Source organism: Hypanus sabinus, chromosome 9, assembly GCF_030144855.1.
Source record: "Hypanus sabinus isolate sHypSab1 chromosome 9, sHypSab1.hap1, whole genome shotgun sequence".
In the NCBI taxonomy this organism is placed as follows: Eukaryota; Metazoa; Chordata; class Chondrichthyes; order Myliobatiformes; family Dasyatidae; genus Hypanus; species Hypanus sabinus.
In genome coordinates this window covers 109,594,031-109,614,661 of record NC_082714.1, presented here as the reverse complement: position 1 = coordinate 109,614,661, position 20,631 = coordinate 109,594,031, and the positions used below count along the sequence as shown (strand labels likewise).

The window sequence follows — 20,631 nt, the reverse complement described above, 5'->3', positions numbered from 1 at the left end:
TTGATAAAGTCGACATATTTAGCATGGGTGCAGGAAGCAGCATCAATGCAGTATTTGACATAGTGTAAGACATTACCAGTTATAAAGAACATATTCAGTTTATGCTGGGTAACACGGGACAACAAAAATTTTGCTTCCTGAATACTTTTGGATTGATCTTATGGATTTTGGGAAAATTCATCACCATGAATTTTCCCTATCATGAACCATTTTCTGAAATTGCCTATATTTGTCATTTCAATTCATAATTCAAGTCAGAATAACTGATGCCAAGATTAAGGAAGGCATTTTTGTTGGTCCACAAATCAAGCACATCATCAAAGACAAGCAATTTGAAGAGCTTCTAGTGGGACCGGAGAAAATCGCATGGAAGGCAATCAAGGATGTTGTTGAAAATTTTCTTGGCAACTACAGAGCACCAAACTATGTGCAGCTGGTTGATAACATGCTTCAAGCATACAAAACCATGAAGTGCAACATGTCACTAACGATTCATTTTCTGTATGCCCATTTAGAATTCTTCCTTGCCAATCTTGGCACTGTTAGTGATGAGCATAGTGAAAGGTTTCACCAGGATATTGTGGTCATGGAGAAATGGTATCAGGGCAACTGGGATTCATCAATACTGGCTGATAATTGTTAACATTTAAGCTAAAAGCCTCAGATAATGAGTACAAATGAAAGTCACAGAAAATTTTTTTTGCTTAGCTGAACTATTGCAAAGCATAAGCACCATTATGCAATTAAATGTATTATATTCAATAGAAGTTCATTTCTTGTTTCTCCAAATTCCTATGTGATACATGTATTCTGAAATTATAATTGTGTTCAACTTCAAGTGGCCTATCATAAACAAAAAAAATTGAGGAAGTAATACTTTTGAAAAAAAATTGTTGTCCAATGTAATCAGCAGATCAGGTTTCTATTATCCTTGGTTATCGATAGCAAAGAGCAGATACCAATTATCTTCGATTTACTTCTGTACAGATATTTCAAGTAAATAGTTAAGTGCTGTTTTAGTTTATCAGAGCAAGTTCAGATAATCCCAGGTGATCTATAGTAAAAAGACTACCCTGTGTAATTAATGGAAAGGAACTTAGTTTTGAGTATTGTTTAAAAATGTCAAGTTACAGTAGTTCTGTGTAATTTTTATCCGCTTTCTCAAAGACACCAATTATGCAACACTGAGCCTGTGTGCTGTAGCTCATTTGGAGGGGTTTGGTAACTAGAAGTCTTGTTCCATTCTTTTACAGTAAATCACAAATGTGAGCTTTATAGCCATGTTTCCAGTTGCTTAAAATTACAGAGCTTGTGCAACAAAAATAGTCTCTTTAGCTCGGTTGGCCTCTGCCACTGTTTGTACTTCATAAGTCTCCTCCCACTTCACTTCATTGATCCAAGTTAACATTACCATCAGTTTCTTTTTCTCTTGTGCCTATCGAACCTGTATATCTCTATACAGTTTGCTGTAACCATTTCTTGTCAAATTGAATTTTAAATAAATTTCTCCTCAATTTCCTCCTGTACTTATGACTGTCTTAATTTTATGACTCACAGTTTTAACTTCTTTTCTCCAGTTGTAAACCATGTCAACCATTGTCAGAGCTATTTTGATCATCCCTTAGCCTGCTCTTTCCTAGAAACAGAGATACAGTCTGTTTACTTCTGTTACCATTCTTTCGGTGTAACTTCTTTGGAGTTCCAATAGCTCCTTTATTATTTGGAGAGCCGGAAATCTGTACAATTCTAAAAATTGGAGTAAAAGTGATCTGCAAATAGTTGTTTCTGATTTCATCTGATGAAATCTCTTATTTCCAATGATGACATTTATCAGTCGGTCTAACCGAAAGCTTTACGGTCATCAGTTTAACTAATTTTCAGCAAAGCTAGTCTATCATTCCTACTGTTTCCATCCAGTATGTGACTTCAGACCCCTTAATGTGGTTCACTCTACACTGTCACTTCAGTTTACGGCAATAAGGGCCGGGTAATGATTGCTGGTAATGAAGTCCATCTCCCATAAACAAATAAATACCTAAATAAAAGCTTACTTTTAATTTTTCCCTTTTTCTTTCCATTGCTCAGCTATTGACGGAGACGTATCTGATGGTCAAGAAGGTGGCTGAGGCAACACAATCTGGAGCCAGAGATGCACTGCCTGCCCTCACCCTGCACTACAAGGACGATAACGAATCTTACCTTCCTCCTGTTTCTCGTCCCGTATAACTGACAAATGACAATTCTTGATAACTTGAGTTAAAACAATAGTCTGCTTGATCATTAGGACGCCATACTAAAATTCTCAAACGATAAACTTATATGCCGCTCAAAAGGTTCATGTGATTGAAATGAGCTGTGTAATACTGCCATTCAGTGCCCTGGCCTCTTCCTCTGTAGAAGCCAACAATTTTATCCCATTACCCCTCTGCTTAAGATCGGTTAGCACTGCACGGACTGAGGTTCAGCTGCATCTTTCTCAATCCCTAAAATTTATGCCTCATAGTTTTCTACAGATCGAACATATATTGCAATTGAAATTCTACTGTAACCTGGCATGAAAAAAAATCTCTCCTTGAATGGAATTAGAGTTTGTGGTTGAGTTTACTCCTGAACATGTCCAGTGATATCAGAGCATGCATTTTTTTATCTGTCTATTTTGATTCACCATCTTGGAGCAATAAATCAATCATTGAGAAATGTCTTCTCCCTACTATAAATTGCAGAATATTGTCTTCAAAAGTGATCAAGTAATCTGACACACGTTTTTAAAATCTGAATTTTCCAACACAGAAAAGTCTATCTGAAATCCTTTGACCTCACATTTGCTCATAATAGAAAAAGAATAGCTATACATACAGTCAGCCTTAAAAATGAAAGTGGTGGGAAAATATATTCTTGTTTTAAGGTTAGGTTTTCCTCAAAGCCACCCCAGTTCAGTAAGTAAGTTGACTTGTCACGGGGGTACTCATGACTGGCAGTGATGCTGGTTCCTCTGTCTTTCAGGAGCTAATGACAGCCACATGCTCTAACGACCATGTTCCTGTATTTTTTAAGGATGACGTTTGAGCTGTCGTCAAAGTACAGCACGGAAATGGCGTTGAGCTGTGTGGGAGCGCAGCATGGCTTCGGAACATTCTCCGGGTTTATTAAATGGACCTGAATGTAAAATTAAGATTTTTTTTAGAATTCACTTCAAAGATACATATAATACAACCAATCACAGTCATATATGTACATGAAACTCATTTGGAGGAAGTATGTTTCGAGATGAGTTAATAGTCTTCCACCTAGAAAAAACGCTCCCTAAATCACACAGGGTTTTTGACCTTCTGAAGCAACTGGCTCACTGAGAAGCAGTTATCTCTCAGCCTCTGAACTCTAATAACTTTCCTGAGAAGGAATCTGGATACTGAGCATTGGAGGCCCATTCATTTCTGTATGTACTGCAACCAATTCCGTTTTATCTTGTATTTATGTGCACAAGCTTTGGATTAGACCTCAATGGAATTGAACAAATTCCTCCCAGGGTTAGTTTCCAACTATTGTGCCGATTTATTAGTTTAGATCAATCAAATCAGCATAAGCTTAACACAGTAATTTTCCTTTCAAACTCAATACTACACTGCAGTAACATATTGCTACACTAGCCTCATGAGAAAAAGTGAGGGGCTGTTTGACAGCTGTACAAAATAAGCCAGCTTCCAGCTCAGTTGTCAGAATCAATCCCAACTCAGCAGTTGAAGGACTCGGCTGAGATGCCATTTCTTGTCTTCTCCGTCAATGCACTTAGATGTGGCTCAGAACACACTATCAGTCTGCTTCCCAATGGGTTTCTGCCACCCAGGAAGACCCAGGACACACCCACTTTCCTGGTGCGTGGGTCCTCATTAAGAAACCACTGGGAGCTGGATGGGAAGGTCCTTATCAGGTGGTAAAAGTGCATGGATATACACTAGTCACTGCGAGTGAGCTAGGGTGATACTCGATAAGGACAAGTGCTGTGGTTAATGTGCTGAGAACCTCTTGCCAGTGTGCCTACACTGCTGGGCTACAGTGAGTAAATCACTGACCAGCCAGAAGACATTAAGCAAATCAACTTATTGACAACTAATGTTAGAAGTTCATTCTAACATTTGTTATTGTTATATTTCTTGCCAATTTTACCTATTTACTATGAATACTAAGACTCATACTAATATGCCTTATCATAATTTACATCTGTTTTGCTTGTTTAAAGACAATCATTAACAGATTATTTTGAGCTTGCATAAGTGCACCTGCTGATCTGCCTAAACATGACATAATCTTATGAATGAGGAATATATACCCTTTGATATTTCATAACTTGTAATTTTTTGATGGTTTTACACACAACATACGAGGGGTGATTGATAAGTTCATGGCCTAAGGTAGAAGGAGTCAATTTTAGAGAACCTATCACATTTATTTTTCAACATAATCCCCTCCTACATTTACACACTTAGTGAGCGGACCGAAAGGTCTCCAGCACTGTGAAGCAGCACCCGTACTAGCTGCACTGCTGTGCCACCTGGTGATATGCTGGACTAGTCAACCTTCCCCACCTGGTGGGTATTTCTGCCTACAGTTTCATTCCACCTTCAACCACACACTTATACTCATCCTACATTCCTACCAACCCCCTCCCCTACCAAATTCCACCATACACCTACACTCCAGGGCAATTTATTTACTACTGATGAATTCTGGTGTTTTAATCCAAGGTTCTTTTAGAAGTCAAGAAAAGGCACAAAACTTGTTGCTTCAAGATCATTTTAAGAGTTGGTAGGAATGTAGGACGAGTATGAGTGTGTGGTTGATGGTCAATATGGACTTGGTGGGCCAAGGAGTCAGCTTTCATGCAGTATCATCAGCTACCCAGTAACAAACTGGCTGCCGTGACCAACTTTGTCCTTGCGGATTTAGATGCCCATCTAAGCTAGTTCCGCCTTTGGGCCTTATCCTTCTAAAGTTTCCCTAGCCATGTATCTACCCAAGTGTGTTAAACATTAATATACCTGCATCAACCGCTTCCTCTGGCAGCTCATTCCATATACCCTCTGGATGAAAAAGTTGCCCCTCAGGTTCCTATTAAATTTCTTAAACCTAAACGCTCCAGCTCTTGATTCCCCACTGATGAGGATAGAAGTCTGTACACATCCACCCTGTTGATGCCCCACATGATTTTGTACACTTGTCTAAGGTCACCCCTCATCCTCCGAGGCTTCAATGAATAAAGCTCTGGTCTATTCATTTCTTCTTTATAATTCAGTCACTCAAGACCCAGCAACTTCCCTGTAGTTCTTTTCTGTATCTTTTCCAGCTTCATGGCGTCTTTCTTAGAGTGGGATGACAGTAACTGACTGTAACTTTTGAAATGCGGTTTTACTATGTCTTATACAACTGCAACTTAACAACATTCCAATTTCTATGGTCAATGTCCTGTCTGATGAAGGCCTGCATGCCAAGAAGTCTTTTCCACAACACTGTTTACTAGCTTCCTACTGCATTCTTAGATATACCTGCTCAGGCCCTGGAGACATTTATGTTTTAAGATGTCCAGCAACTCCTCAATTGTAATATGGACTATCCTGAGAAATCCCCACCATTTCTCTCAAGTTCCAAAATCTTCATGTCTTTCATCTTAGTAAAAACAAAGGACACATAGTCATTGAGGCTCTCACTCAGCTCCTGTGGCATCACACATCGATACACACTTTGAAGGGCCCTAGTCTCTCCCTACTCATTTTTCCCTTAAATACGTAAAACCTCTTTGGATTGTCCATTATATTCTCTTTTACTGCTATCTTTGCCCCTTTACCCCCCCTTCTGATTTTCTTGTTTCCAGCATCTCTTATATTCCTGCAGAATTCCTTTGATCCCAGCTGCCTGTACCTGACCCATGCCTCCTTTGTCCCTGACCAGTCTCAATATCTCTTTCCATCCAGAGATCTTTACTCCTGCTAGCCTTGACCTTCACTCTAGCAGCAATAGGCAGACATTGAAGTCTCATTATCTTACTTTTAAAAACATCCCACGTGCTGGACATTCCGGTGAATGCAAACAACCTATTTCAATCAACTTTTGCAGGTTCTTCTCTAATACTGTGAAAAAGTTGCTCAGTTGTGCCAGTGCTATTATACTTGCAACCTTCTGTGATCTTCCTTCATATCTGTGTTTCTTTTAATATCCATTGACCATTAGGGGCCTATAGACAAGATCAACAGAATCATCATCCCCTTCTTATTTCTCCACTCACCCACAAAGTCTCACTGGACAATCCATCAGAAATTTCGACCCAGAGTACTGCTATGATGTTCGCATTAATCAGAAACGCAACTCGTCCTCCTGTCTTTACTCCACCTCTTTGCTGTCTCTAGTATCTGTACCCTGGCTGGAACATTTATCTGTCAGTCCTGAACCTCTAGAGTAGACTGGCCTCCGAACATATAATTCACAAAAATCTAGCATGAAGCTACACAAGGTGATTGGGAATGCTAGCAAAGTGTGGAATTGAATACAAAAGTAGGGAGGTTGTGATTCAAGTTTGTAGGGCTTTATTGAGATCTTATGCACAGCGTTGGTCTCCTCATGTAAGGAAGGAGATATTGATAAGCTGTTAGCAGTCCAAGGAAAGTTAATACCTGGAATTGCTGAAAAACTCAGGAAAGAGGAACAATTTCTGTTTTAGGCTCGAGACCCTGATCAGAAATAAGAAAGATAAAAATAAGTTTGTTTACACAACAGAGAAGGTTTGAGAGAAGTGAGCAAAAGGGAATTTCATGGATAGGATAAAACTGGATGACTTACGGTGGCAGTTAAGGTCAGATTGGTAATTTGTTGCTGGTATTATACAGTCTGTGTTATGTATTGTCTCTCCTTCCCAGTACTGATAAAGAATCCTAAACCTTGAGAAATTAATTTCTCTTTCCACAGTTGCCTGACCCACTGATCTTTTTTACAGCATTTTTCATTTTTATTTCAGATCTTCAGCACCTGCAGTTTGTTTTTGTTTTCTAATACCCAAAATGGATTGGTTGTCAAATGAGGAAAGGTTGGACGGATAGGCTGCACCCTGCTAGGGTGACTACGGTGAGCATGCTTCCTCTTGTGGGAGAACATAAAACTCTTAGGTCACTGGTTTAAAACAAGGTGTCACAGATGCACCATCAATATCTCTTGGAGATGTGAGGCGAGATATAGGCTTTTATTGGCTGGAAGAAAGAACAAGCAGCAAGTGACCACTACACTGCAACCTGGAGACTGAGGCCGGAACAGTACCTCCAATCACCTTTATACCGGGGCCTGTGGGAGGAGCCACAGGAGCAGTCAGCAGGGGGGGCGTGTCCAGACAGGTATATGTAGTTCACCACACCCTCCACCCATTTAAGATTGAGATGATGTGTGATTATTTTTCTCTTAGAGAGGCATGTGACTTTTGAACTCTTCTTAAATGATAATGAAAGAGAGCCTATCAATGTTTTTAAATCAAGTTAATTATTAGCAAAGAAGTAAAAGACTATTGCTGGCAGATTGGAGTGCAGAACTGAAGTTATAAGCAGATCAACAATGATCTTACTAGGTAGCTGAGCAGGGTTAAGGGGCTGAATGAAGTATGCCTGCTTCTTACTCGTATGTATAAATCCTGATGGACAGCATAATTGAGTGTTTAGAGAGGAAAAATTAATCAATGTAGGATGGATTAGTTAAAGAAAGGTCATGTCAGACTAGATTAAACTTTCTGAGCAGGTAATAGTGGATTGATGGTGCTATTACATTTAATGTTGCCCTCTCGGATTTCGGCAAGACTTTTGGCAAACTGATTAGCAAAATAAAATGAAAAAAATGGGATACAGTGTAAAATGGCAAGTTGAATTAAAATTCTTTCAGTAGGAGATTGCGAAAGGTAAATGGGAGTTTTAGTGACTGGAAAATTGTACACAGTTGGCTTCTGCAGGATACGGTTACAAAAGTTAGTCAACGATGCCAAAACTGGCAGTATGATATATTGTGGGGAAGGAAGTTATGGGCTGTTAGAAGACATTATTTGACTAATTAAGTAGTTGATAACATTGGAGTAATTCATCTGCAAATCTTCAGCGCGACGTTAGTGTAGTGGTTAGCATGAAGCTATTACAGCTCAGGGAGTTCTGGAGTTCAGAGTTCAATTCTGTAAAGAGTCACTTTACTTCCCATCCGTGGAATGTGTGTGTTTTCCCCAGATGCTGTGGTTTCCTCCATGGCCCCATGACACACCGGGCAGGCTACTCGATCCATTGTAAATTGCCCTTTGATTAGGTTAGGGGTAATCAGGTTTGTGGGGCTGCTGGGGCTGCATGGCTGGAAGGGCCAACTCTGCACTGTATTGCTAAATAAATAATAACAAATAAATAAACAAACTGTCATGAAGACAAGGGAATAATGATAATTGGTTTCTTCTGTGAAGACCAAAGAAAAGAGGAATATGAGGAGAATTAGGCCATTCGGCCCATCGAGTTTGCTTCAGCATTTCATCACGGCTGAACCGTTTTCCCTCTCAACTCCACTTTCCTGCCTTTTTCCCATAATCTTTGATGCCCTGAATAATCAAGAACCTTTCAACCTCCACTTTAAATATACTCAATGACTTGGCCTCCACAGCCACCTGTGCCAATGAATTCACAGATTCACCACCCTTTGGCTAAAGAAATTCCTCCTCATCTCTATTCTAAATAGTTGTCCCTCTATTTTGAGGCTGTGCCCTCTTGTCCTAGACTGTCCCACTATAGGAAACATCCTCTCTACATCCATACCTTGCAACATTTGGTCGTTTCAATGAGATTCCCCCTCATGTTTCTAAACTCCAGCAAGTACAGGCACAGAGTCATCAAACTCTCCTTATACATTAGCTCATTCATTCCCGGAGTCATTCTTGTAAACCTCCTCTGAGCTCTCTCCACTGTCAGCACATCATTTCATAGATAAGGCATTCAAAGCTGCATACAATACTCCAACTGAGGCCTCTCTAGTGCCTTATAAAGCCTCAACATTACATCTTTGCTTTTATATTCTAGTCCTCTTGAAATGAATGCTGACATTGCATTTGCCTTCCTCACCACCAATTCAACGTACAAGTTAACCTTTAGGGAATCCTGAATGAGGACTCCTAAATCCCTCTTCACCTCAGAGTTCTGAATTTTCTCCCCATTTAAAAATAGGCTATGCATTTGTTTCTTCCACCAAAGTGCATGACCATTCACTTCCCGACACTGCATTCCATCTGCCGCTTCTTTGCACATCCTCCCAATCTGTCTAGGTTCTTCTGCAGCCTTCCTGTTTCCTCAATACCACCTGCCCCTCCACTTCTCTTCATATTGTCTGCAAACTTGGCCATCAGCTTTGTCATCCAAATCACTGACAGACAGTATAACATAAAAAGAAGCGGTCATAACACCAAAGCCTGCAGAGCGCAGCAGCCAACTGGAAAAATCTCCCTTTATTCTCCTTCTTTGCCTTCTGCCAATCAGCTAATCCTATCATTGCTGATATCTTTCCCGTAGTACCATGAGTTCTTAACTTGCCAAGCAGCTTCGTGGCCTTCTGCATATCCAAACACACAGCATCCATAGATTTTCCTTTGTCTGTCCTTTTTGTTATTCCCTCAAAGAATTCCCAAAATTTCCCCTTAAGGAAACCATGCTGACTTTGGCTGTTTGTCATGTGCCTCTCAGTACCCTGAGACCTCATGCTTAATAACCGGCTCCATCACCTTCCCAGCTGCTGAGGTCAGGCCAACTGCCTACGCTTTCCTTTCTTCTGCTTCTCTCCCCTCTTGAAGACTGGAGTGACATTTACAATTCCCCAGTCCTCCCGAACCACGGTGCACACATCCACAGATCCCTAATGTTAACAGAGATCTTGATAGGAGGGAATTTCAGATACCTTCCTTTATAAGCCCTGGCATAAAATATAGGAGAAAGGAGGTCATGGTGGAACTATACAATGGGCAATTGTGAATATTCTGATGACCATACTATAAATGTAGCGGCACTACAGTGTGTAGAGAGGAGATTTAACAAGGATATATTTGGGTCTGGATGGGGTGCAGTGCTGTCGGAGCTCATCGGAGCACTGCTCTGGCACCTCTGTAAAAAAAAAGCCAAAATAAACAAGCGGGGAATTTAACAACGGTCGCATATTAAACAGAGGGTATTTTACGGAAGCAGGGGTTGGGGAGAGGGGGTGGTGGTTGGTGGGGAAAATGCCACTAATAACATTAGGATATTTGATAGTTTTTGGTGAAATCCTGGAACTGTGACTTCTGTGAAATTCCTCCTTGCTCGATCCGTTATCCCAGCGTACACTGCTGTAGCCTCCCGCCATTTCACAGAGTCTCTCTTCAGCACTTGCTGTCTGAGAATTGGTTGCTGAGAAAATAAAAATCTTAGATCTTTTGAAAAATGGCATGTTGCTTGCCGAAGTGGGCCGTAAGGTCGGTAAGAATGAATTGAGCATTTGCACAATAAAGCAGAAAGAAGCTGAAATTCGTGGAAATGTCAGTGCTACCCCTACAATGGCAAAAATGGTCTCTCTGGTTCGTGATAAAGTGCTTGCAAAGACTGAGGAAGCATTAAGCGTGTGGCTAGAGGACACATCACAGAAGCGTATCCCTGTTGATGGCAAAATTATGCGTGAAAGAGCACTTAGCCTCTATGAGCCTACTGTGAGGGGGCTGAGGAGAGAGAGAGGAAGGAGTTTAAGGCTAGTAAGGGATGGCTGGCTGGCTATGTAGAGTGCTACAGCCTCAAGAACTTAATGACCACGGAAGAATCGGCATGGCAGATATACCAAGTATCCTGTTATGGAGCCGATTGAAGTACACACTTGAAGTCTCTCAGAAAAAAAATTGTTGATCACAAACTACCAAAAGCTCACACTGCTGCTCCAAGTGTTGAACATATAACTAGTGAAGATGCTCTTGGCAAATTATCTGACACCATGGATGCTTCGCACCTAAAGGCAGCTTGTACAATTTTTCGATCTGCATATTATTTAGCTCAGAATGACAGACCATACTCTGATCACTTTGGCTTATTGGAACTTATTGAAGATTGGTTGCGGATTTTTAAGTTGGTCAATTCTTCTTCGATTTGTGCCAATCACTCTTTAATTCAATTTAAAATTGTACAACATTACTATTTGATAAAGGAGAGACTGTCTAAAATGTTTCCTAATGTTGATAGTGTGACAGATGTAAAACCGAGACAGACACATTGACACATATGTTTTGGTCGTGTTCTATATTGAAACATTTTTGGAAGTCTATTTTCTCTACAATTTCTAAAGCTTTAAAAATTAATTTACAACCTAATAAATTGACAGTTTTATTTGGTATAATCCCTCAGTGTATTCATGGTATTTCTCCATCAGATCAACATGTAATTGCATTTGTTACATTATTGACCAGAAGGGCTGTTTTGTTGAAATGGAAAGATGCTCCTGCTCCTACTTTGATACAATGGTTTTCTCAGGTGATATTATGTCTTGGTTTGGAGAAAATCAGAAGTCAAACTTTTGATCCTCGATTCGATTTTCAGAAAAGGTGGGGTTCATTCACCCGCAAATATCATTTGATTTGAGTTCATTAATATGGTTTCCTTCCGATTTTTCTGTAAGTGGATTTGAGTTGGCAGACTGATGTTTTTTTTTGGAAGCTTGTGTGATGTATAGCTCTGGGGTTGTGGTCCCAATGGGTTTCTTTTTCGCTTTTTTTTAGTTAGTAGGGGTTCTTTTTTTCCTTCTTTTCCCTTTAAAAAAATACTCTTAACACTACTTTTTTATTACTATTGATATATTGCTTAGCTTTGTTAATCAGTTATTTGCTAATTTAATTCCTTATTGCACATAATAACATATTGACTTAGTGTATCTTTTTTGTCAATCTTCAATAATAATTAATAAAAAGATTTTAAAATGAAATGGAAGTTCAAAAAATGGTTTTGACATTGGAATTGGACTGAATTCCCGCACTAGTGCTACAGAGGTCATTAATCACGTAGCCATTAATATGAAAAAGAAAATTTGCTGGCATATCAAGCAGATAAGTGGCAAATTTTCTGTTTTCATTGATGAATCAACAAGACTGAGCATTGAGACCACCCTAATAGTTTATTTGAAATGTGAAAGTGATAAGGCAGGTGATCCCCATTTTATGTTTTTAGATCTAATGGAACTGCCTGGTCAGAAAGCTGCAGCTATTGAATTGTCTCAATAACCATGGGTTTGATGACTCTTACTAGAAAGAGAACCTTGCAGCATTTGGGCGAGCGTAATGCTTGGTGTCAAATCTGGTGTTGCTACAATTCTCAAGGAACATTACCCTGATGTGATAATTTGGCACTGTCTTCATCACAGATTAGAACTTGCAGTAGGCGATTCGGTGACAGAAGTTCATGGAATAAATTATTTTCAATCAGTTATGGAGAAATTGTACTCTGTTTACAGTAGATTACTTCGAAATCAAAAGGAACTGTCTAAATGTGCCTCTCGACTAGAACAACAAATTTGCAGAATAGGCCATGTTCTGGGCACCAGGTGGGTAGCTAGCTCATTTCGAACAGTTTCAGCAGTGTGGCAAAATTACGAAGCACTGTGTTTTCATTTTGAAAAAGCAATGAAGAGTGAAACAAGATCTGGGAGTGACTGAGACACTACGAAGGTCTGTTGAAAAGCCTCTCTTCAGAACAGTTTCTATTGGACTGAGCTCTAATGTATGACACACTGCATGAACTTGATTTACTGTCAGAGTGTTTACAGAAACACACTACTACGATTGTTTACGCAGACAAACTGATCCAACAGAGCACAAGATCACCACATGGACTGAAAGAGCAACCTGGTACAAAAACTCTAGAAGCTCAAGAGGCAGTTGAAAAAGGGAAGTTTGGAGAAATTACCTTAACAAGCAACAACAAAATTGTCTCCATTAATTATCTACAGTTTCTTACTAGTCTTATAAACAATTTACAGCACCATATGTTCACAACAACATCCTTGAAAGGTTCTCAAACTTCTAAACCTCAATGTATGTATAAATCCCTGCTGAATAAAATATGTGTCCTTGATAAAGATAATTGGCCTGCTGAAATACCGCCTCATTATGGAGAAGCTGCAATATCATCTCTCTGTAAGAGGTTTAAGCTTTCTTCCTCCTCTGGAATAAATGTCTTCAGAGATTATGTGGAGGATAGTAGACGCCTCATCCCCCAAGCCCATTACTGAGCTGTTCACAAGTTATTCCTATTAGTACTGTTGAGTGTGAGAGAGGATTCAGTCACATGAACTTGATAATAACAACAACATGCTCAAGAATTCTCATAAATCATGTATCATCATTTATGTTTGTTAAACCACATGGACTTCCTCTAGTTCAGTGGAATCCTGAGCCATATGTCACAACATGGATGCGGTACCACAGCTCAGCAGATGACACCAGGACAAGAGTTGCTTTAGACCCCCGAACATGTATTACGCCTGACCCTTTGTGGAAATTATTGTGAAACTTCTCATTGGTGGCATTTGGAAAACAGATAATTACCTTTAAATTGGTAAAATACATGATTACTGTCTTTTTCTTTACTTGCTTGATAATTATATTTTATGATAATTAGTGAGTGCAACCATGTAATACTTTGTCATATTATTAAATTAAGTATTATATGTTTTTTTTGTACCAGTTATACACTGAAATGTAGTGATAGGCTATAATCTTGTTAATGTCTTAACTATCACTATATTTCTGTGGAGCTCTGGAATTCATATACTTCTTTCATCTTGGTTTAGTGCTTGACATGAGAAGCCCTATTCATTTATATATGTCACACCCAGTTTGTGTACCTGCTCATTACATGAATGGGGCAAGGAAGTTGCCCAGTACATGAAATGAGCAGGTACACAAATTGGGTGTGACATATATTGTATATAGAGAGGATATAGGAAATGGCAAGCATTTTGTCAGCTCTGGCACCTAAAAAATTAACACTGCGCCCCTGGGTCTGGAGCATTATAGTTATGAAGATAGACACACTCAGCTAGTGTTGTTTCTTTTTAATAAAGAAATTAAAACAGAAAGTAAAATGATGTGAATAAAATTATGAAAAGCTAGACAGGGATGACGTTGGGAGCAGAGCTGGAGATTATAGGATGTGTGGTTAATTTTTTTTACCTTGTAAATATAAGGAGTGCGGAATCACTTGTTGAAAGGGTGAAGGAGGCAGAATCCCTCCTTACATTGAACAGATGAGCTGTGACTACTTTGGGCCGGGCGTTCTGAGTGATTTAAAGAGCTCACTTTTGATCTGGAACTGTCATGAAGAGCTAAGTAGCCTCCAACATACAGTAACATTATTTACTAGTTTTGTGATGTTACTGAATGTAGAGATTCTGCAGATGCCGGAAATCCAGAGCTACACAAAATGCTGGAGGAACTCAGCAGGTCAGGCAGTTTATGATCCCACATTGCACCCATATCCAGGACTGTAATGCTCTGTGCAGAAGTCTCACAATCAGATTAACATCCCTTTACATTTACCACGGTGCTCTGTAGATTTCAGCATCTTTAAAGGATAATGGACTTGTCTGAAATATTTCACTATTGTCATAACAGCCTAAAGGAATGAGTCCACAATTACCCTGAGCATGGTTGAGGACCCTTAAGCACACAATGTGTTGAGCTGGGTTAGGTTAAATGAGGATGTTAGCTGGAATATTAAACTTCATAATAGCATTGCTAACTTTAAATTAGCATTGTAAGCTGCTTGGCATTATGATCTGCATTCTTCTGACAGTTTCCAGGTTTGCTCGTATAAATCCTCAGCAATTTGGTGCCTGGTGTAACTTGTATTGTAAATGTGGGTACATGTTCATCTGACGTGATTCTGGTTTCGTTACTCCTTATAGCCCACCAAAACATTCTATGGCCAATGTTTTATGCTGGGAGCATGAAAGTTGAATTACTGTGATGGCTATTTGTGGGATATCTCCCCCTTTCCCCTTGCATCCTACAGTGCTTACCAGAGTTTGAACAATAGCATGATTTGTGGCATTCATGTATGAGTTCAGTGGGAATGAGCATTCTCCTTCACAATAGTACGCAGCATATCCCTCGGGAGCGATGATCCAGTCCTTAAGAGAGGAATAGTACATGCATTAAAGAAAAAACTTCCAGGTACGGCTGTTTGAAAAACTTCTGTCCTTTTCAGGGTAACCAACAAACAGCGTTAATGAGAAAAGGTAAAGGAAAAACTTGTTTAGCGTTCACTCAAGGGTTGGGATTAACAAGGCCAGATCAGAGTTCAGGTATGGATCTTGCAATTATGCAACTTTTATACTAACTTTCAGTGGTAAATAATACTGCGGTCTGCAAACAATATACAGATCAAAGTGAATAGAGCTATTACTGGGGAATAAACCACTTCCCATTCCACTGAATCTGCTTTGAGCAACTTTGGATCAGATGCAGAACAAGACTTTCTCAAATTAGTCCTCAGTTTAATGTCAGAGTATGCAGCTGCCCATCAGGACTACATCTGAGTGTTGTTATGAGCAGGAATAGCATTTACATATCGAACCTTCCAACTACTAACACAGTTAATGTGCTAGCACCAGATTTAAGGTGACTGCTCCAGCTGGGCATTGGATTCAGGAATTGGAGACAAGTTCCAGAATTCTAATTCAGTTTATGTCCTATTCTAAGATTAACTTGAAAGTGTACACAACAAAATATATGTCATGCAGCTAAGTTCAAAACTACAGCTGTCTGACATATTCAGGAATAGTATACCTTTACAATTAGTATTCCGCAGCGAAAGATGCATTAATTCCCTGAAGTACAGCTTACAGAATTGTTTTATTAAGAACTCTTATCTCTTCAACCTCCAAATTCGAAGATAAAATAAGTCAATTATTTCCATACAAGATGAAGCTATCAGTGCTAAAATGATTTTGGAGTAGAAAGAAAAATCAGAATCCTTTAATCTCAGGAATTACCTGCCATCCTAGATCACGAAAGCTGACGTAGAGCTCATGTTTCATGCAGGCCTGTTGCTGCTCACTGCTACTGTTTTCTGGTAATAATAAAAAATGGAAGACATTAATCAAGGGATGTAATTATGAAGTCTGTCTGGATTATTTCCCTGATGTTCATGTGTTAGGTAATTGCCAGAACGGGCTTGGTATCTGTCAAGTCTGAAAGGTTAATTCCTTTCTTAATGAGATGATAAGGTAAGAGAGCGATGTATACCGCAAATATTTTATCTATAATAACTAATTAGAATTGCATTTATCTGTAAGTCTGTATATTCTTGAATCTCCCAAATTGGGCTATCTAAATTAACTATACATTAAATTAAGCTATATTTATAGTTAACTATATTAACTATATTGAATTAACATTTTTTAAATAATATCTTTGATAAAAATACATAATTACTGAGGGTTATCTTGTTGCCTTTGCAATGATATTTGTACATTTAGTGGTCTGCATCAAAACCATCTCTTAGAGATGGGGTTGGCTTCACTTAAACACCACATCAAATGTAAAATCTATTTGAGTAATTTTGGGAAAGCCTCAAATCATAACTACTATTTCTGTGACAAAAACTGAAATGGGCTATATTGAAGAGGGCTATAGAAAATCAGAACTTTGGTTTCATCTTGAGATGACAAAACCTGAATAAGCTACATGATATCAGAGTCAGCAGTCTCGCCACCACCTGGAAATATTACATTGACCCCTCTTGGTCTAATGTCACTCCTTTCACCTAGTAATTTAGATCTTCCTTGAAGTATCTGTGCAGTTACATTTTTACTGGCTATGTTATGGCCATTATGTAAATGGTGACTTAGTGGTACATTCATTTGAGACTGTTAGTGTTTCTTACGTTGTTTGTAGCCTTCCAATATACAAGAAGAAATGATGTAAATTCAAAATAATGGTGTCAATCTTTCAGGATTTTAAACATGCTTGAGCCCAAAGTTATGGTATTTATTTCATATTCAGCTCTATCATGAATCCTCTTCAACTATTTTTTTTTACCTGACTTTCTTTTAGGTCAATGTCTGCTTTTTTTCTGTGCATTTCTGTGAAATAATCTTTAACATTTGTTTCACGGAGAGGCACTGGGTAAGTGTGTTGTTTTTGGAAAAAAAAAGCCCTGGCTATATTGACTTCTGGTAGAAGCTGCACTACTGTGTGAATAATTTGTACTTTGCAATGATATTATGGTAACTCTGTGGATAATCAAAGAATGCCTTGCCTTCTGGCTGTTTCTGTTTGTTGATAGATTAGCCAAGGTATCAGCCATAGGAATATAACAATACATGGCAGGGAATATCTTGAAGGTAAATCCGGATGAGAGAACCCATGCCATACTAAGACAATGTGGACTTGTATCAGCTTACGATCAAGTGGAGAGTCATGTTGCTGCAGGTGCAGAAAACGTTGGAGGTCACGTCTTGTGTGGAGATTAGGATTTCAGCAAACCTGGTTTTCTATAATTTGTAATTGCAGCATTTGTTGCCTCTGGGCCTGTATTCACTAGAATTCAGAAGAATGAGGGCTGGCCTGATTGAAACCTATTGACTGGTGAAAGGCAACATACACAGAATGCTGGTGGGACACAGCAGCCAGGCAACATCTATAGGAAGAAGTACAGTCGATGTTTCGGGCCGAGACCCTTCGTCAGGACTAACTGAAAGAAGAGATGGTAAGAGATTTGAAAGTGGGGGGAGGGCAGATCGGAAATGATAGGAGAAGACCGGAGGGGGAGGGGTGAAGCTAAGAGCTGGAAAGGTGATTGGCAAAAGGGATAGACAGCTGCAAAAGGAAGAGGATCATGGGACGGGAGGCCTAGGGAGAAAGAAAGGGGGAGGGGAGCACCAGAGGGAGATGGAGAGCAGGCAAGGAGTGAGAGGGGCAGAGAGAGAACAAAGAGAGAGAGAGAAAAGAGAAAAAAAAGGAATAAGCAAACAAATAAATAAACAAACAAACAAATAAATAAATAAGGGATGGGGAGAAGGGGAAGGGGACATTAATGGAAGTTAGAGAAATCAATGTTCATGCATCAGGTTGGAGGCTACCCAGCCGGTATATAAGGTGTTGTTCCTCCAACCTGAGTGTGGCTTCATCTTGACAGTAGAGGAGGCCATGGATAGACATCAGAATGGGAATGGGATGTGGAATTAAAATGTGTGGCCACTGGGAGATCCTGCTTTCTCTGGCAGACCGAGTGTAGGAGTTCAGTGAAACGGTCTCCCAGTTTGCGTCGGGTCTCACCAATACATAGAAGGCCGCATCGGGAGCACCGGACGCAGTATACCACACCAGCTGACTCACAGGTGAAGTGTTGCCTCACCTGGAAGGACTGTCTGGGGCCCTGAATGGTGGTGAGGGAGGAAGTGTAAGGGCAGGTGTAGCATTTGTTCCGCTTACAAGGATAAGTGCCAGGAGGGAGATCGGTGGGAAGGGATGGGGGGGATGAGTGGACAAGAGAGTCGTGTAGGGAGTGATCCCTGCGGAAAGTAGAAAGGGGGGGGAGGGAAAATGTGCTTGGTAGTGGGATCCCATTGGAGGTGGCGGAAGTTACGGAGAATTATATGTTGGACCCGGAGGCTGGTGGGATGGTAGGTGAGGACAAGGGGAACCCTATCCCGAGTGGGGTGGTGGGAGGATGGGGTGAGGGCAGATGTGCATGAAATAGGAGAGATGCATTTGAGAGCAGATTTGATGGTGGAGGAAGGGAAGCCCTTTTCTTTAAAAAAGGAAGACATCTCCTTCGTCCTGGTGAAAGGCCTTGATGTGGAGAGGATGTTTCCTATGGTGGAAGAGTCTAAAACCAGAGGTCACAGCCTCAGAATAGAGAGGTGTCCTTTTAGAATGGAGGTAAGGAGGAATTTCTTTTGCCAGAGAGTGGTGAATCTGTGAAATTTGTTGCCATAGGCAGCTGAGGAGGTCAATTTTTCATGTATATTTAAGGCAAAGGTTGATAGATTTGGCATGATGGGATACAGGAGGAGGGTGTGGGAGGGGGAAGGCAGGAGATTAGGGCTGAGAGGGAAAATGGATCAGCCATGATGAAATGTCAGAGTAGCCTTGATGGGCCAAATGGCCTAATTCTGCTCCTATATTTTCTTGTGGTCTTGAGGTAATTGACCAATGCATAAACTAAATCCCAAACAAATAAACATCAAAGGGAAACAAGGTATAGATTCCAGTCATTTGCGAAGATCATGATCAGATCTCTCTGTCAACACCTGAAAGTCCAGTCTGAAACAACTTGTCTTTCCATGTGCGGTCTCCAAAGCATTGATAGCTCTTATGCTAACTTGGAATGATTTGGATAAGTTTTTCAAATTTTCAATTTTTGTCTCTTTAGAATATCTTGCCTGAATTTTCATGGCATTTGTCTTATTAATGAAGATGCCAAAAGGAATTTTTTTTCACAGCACAAGTTTCATATCAACTTGTTGGCAAGGCACTCAGCTTTCTAGAACTTTGATACTGGAGTTCACAGATTATTTTTGTCTTCAGGTATATGATTGTCGTGTGCCCTAGTGGGCAAGGCATCAGACTAGTAACCTGAAGGTCACTGGTTCGAGCCTCAGCTGAGGCAGCGTGTTTGTGTCCTTGAGCAAGGCACTTAACAACACATTGCTCAGCGATGTCACCGGCAGCCAAGCTGCATGGGTCCTAGTGCCCTTCCCTTGGACAACATCGGTGGCGTGGAGAGGGGAAGGCCTGCAGCTTGGGCAACTGCTGGTCTCCCATACAACCCTGCGCCCTGGAAACTCCAGGCGCAGATCCATGGTCTCTCGAGACCAACGCATGCCACACACATATGATTTGTGAATGGCATTACTATAATACTTTTTCAACAAACTGAATTAGATGTATGAACATAGTATTTATATACCTGTTAAGCTAGTTGCTCTTAGAGATTCTTGACTCTTGGAAGACTTAGAGCGACTCTGGTTCTTCTGCTTGCCTCCTGCTGATCGTGCGCTTCGGATGTGAATTTCAGTGGCTTTGAAGAAGACCACCATAAAAGGTTGTTTATTCTGAGGCCCAAATCTTCCAATGAGACCTGCTGCCTTGGGATTGACACTCTGTCCTTTAAGAAAGATTACACAAAAATGAATTTATTCTGTTGCGATACCACATATTCCTATTTCTGGTGTTTTCATGCTGTTTCCCCATTAGGGCACCACAGCAGACGATTTGCCAAGTCTAACAAGAATACAAATCAGATGAAAGTAGGTCCTCCCTCATCTAAGACCCAATAGGAATTATGAACTGAAACTCTTTTTGAAACATAGCAAATGGAGGTGGATTAGAATGGTACCAGGAAAGAAACAAATAGGCTCTGAAGATGAGAGAACTTCAAGGGGAGATTTGACAGAGGTGCTCGCAATCATGATGGGTTTGGATGGAGTAATAAGAAAGAAGTGTTTAGATGGCTGTACAGGCAAAAAGAATCAATAAAAATACAACTGAATAGAGGACATTCAATGAAGATCCTTGAAGTATAATTGCAAATGATTTGAGGAAAAACAAAGAATCCAGGAAGAGAGTGGAGA

General features: G+C 40.1%; 1 protein-coding gene across 2 annotated transcripts in view; it reads right to left on the bottom strand.

Moving 5' to 3' along the window:
- Positions 1-1,082: 1,082 nt before the first annotated feature.
- Positions 1,083-20,631, bottom strand: part of bmp7b (bone morphogenetic protein 7b) — a 133,108-nt gene continuing 113,559 nt past the window's right edge. The window contains exons 4-7 of one of the 2 annotated variants that reach the window (XM_059978728.1): positions 19,968-20,165; positions 16,045-16,121; positions 15,070-15,180; positions 1,083-3,156 (exon numbers count right to left, since the gene is read on the bottom strand). In XM_059978728.1, coding sequence (XP_059834711.1) covers positions 3,007-3,156; positions 15,070-15,180; positions 16,045-16,121; positions 19,968-20,165 — 536 coding nt within the window. In that variant the 3' untranslated portion in view covers positions 1,083-3,006. The remainder of the gene's footprint in view (positions 3,157-15,069; positions 15,181-16,044; positions 16,122-19,967; positions 20,166-20,631) is intronic. The other variant, XM_059978729.1, reaches the window with a different exon arrangement.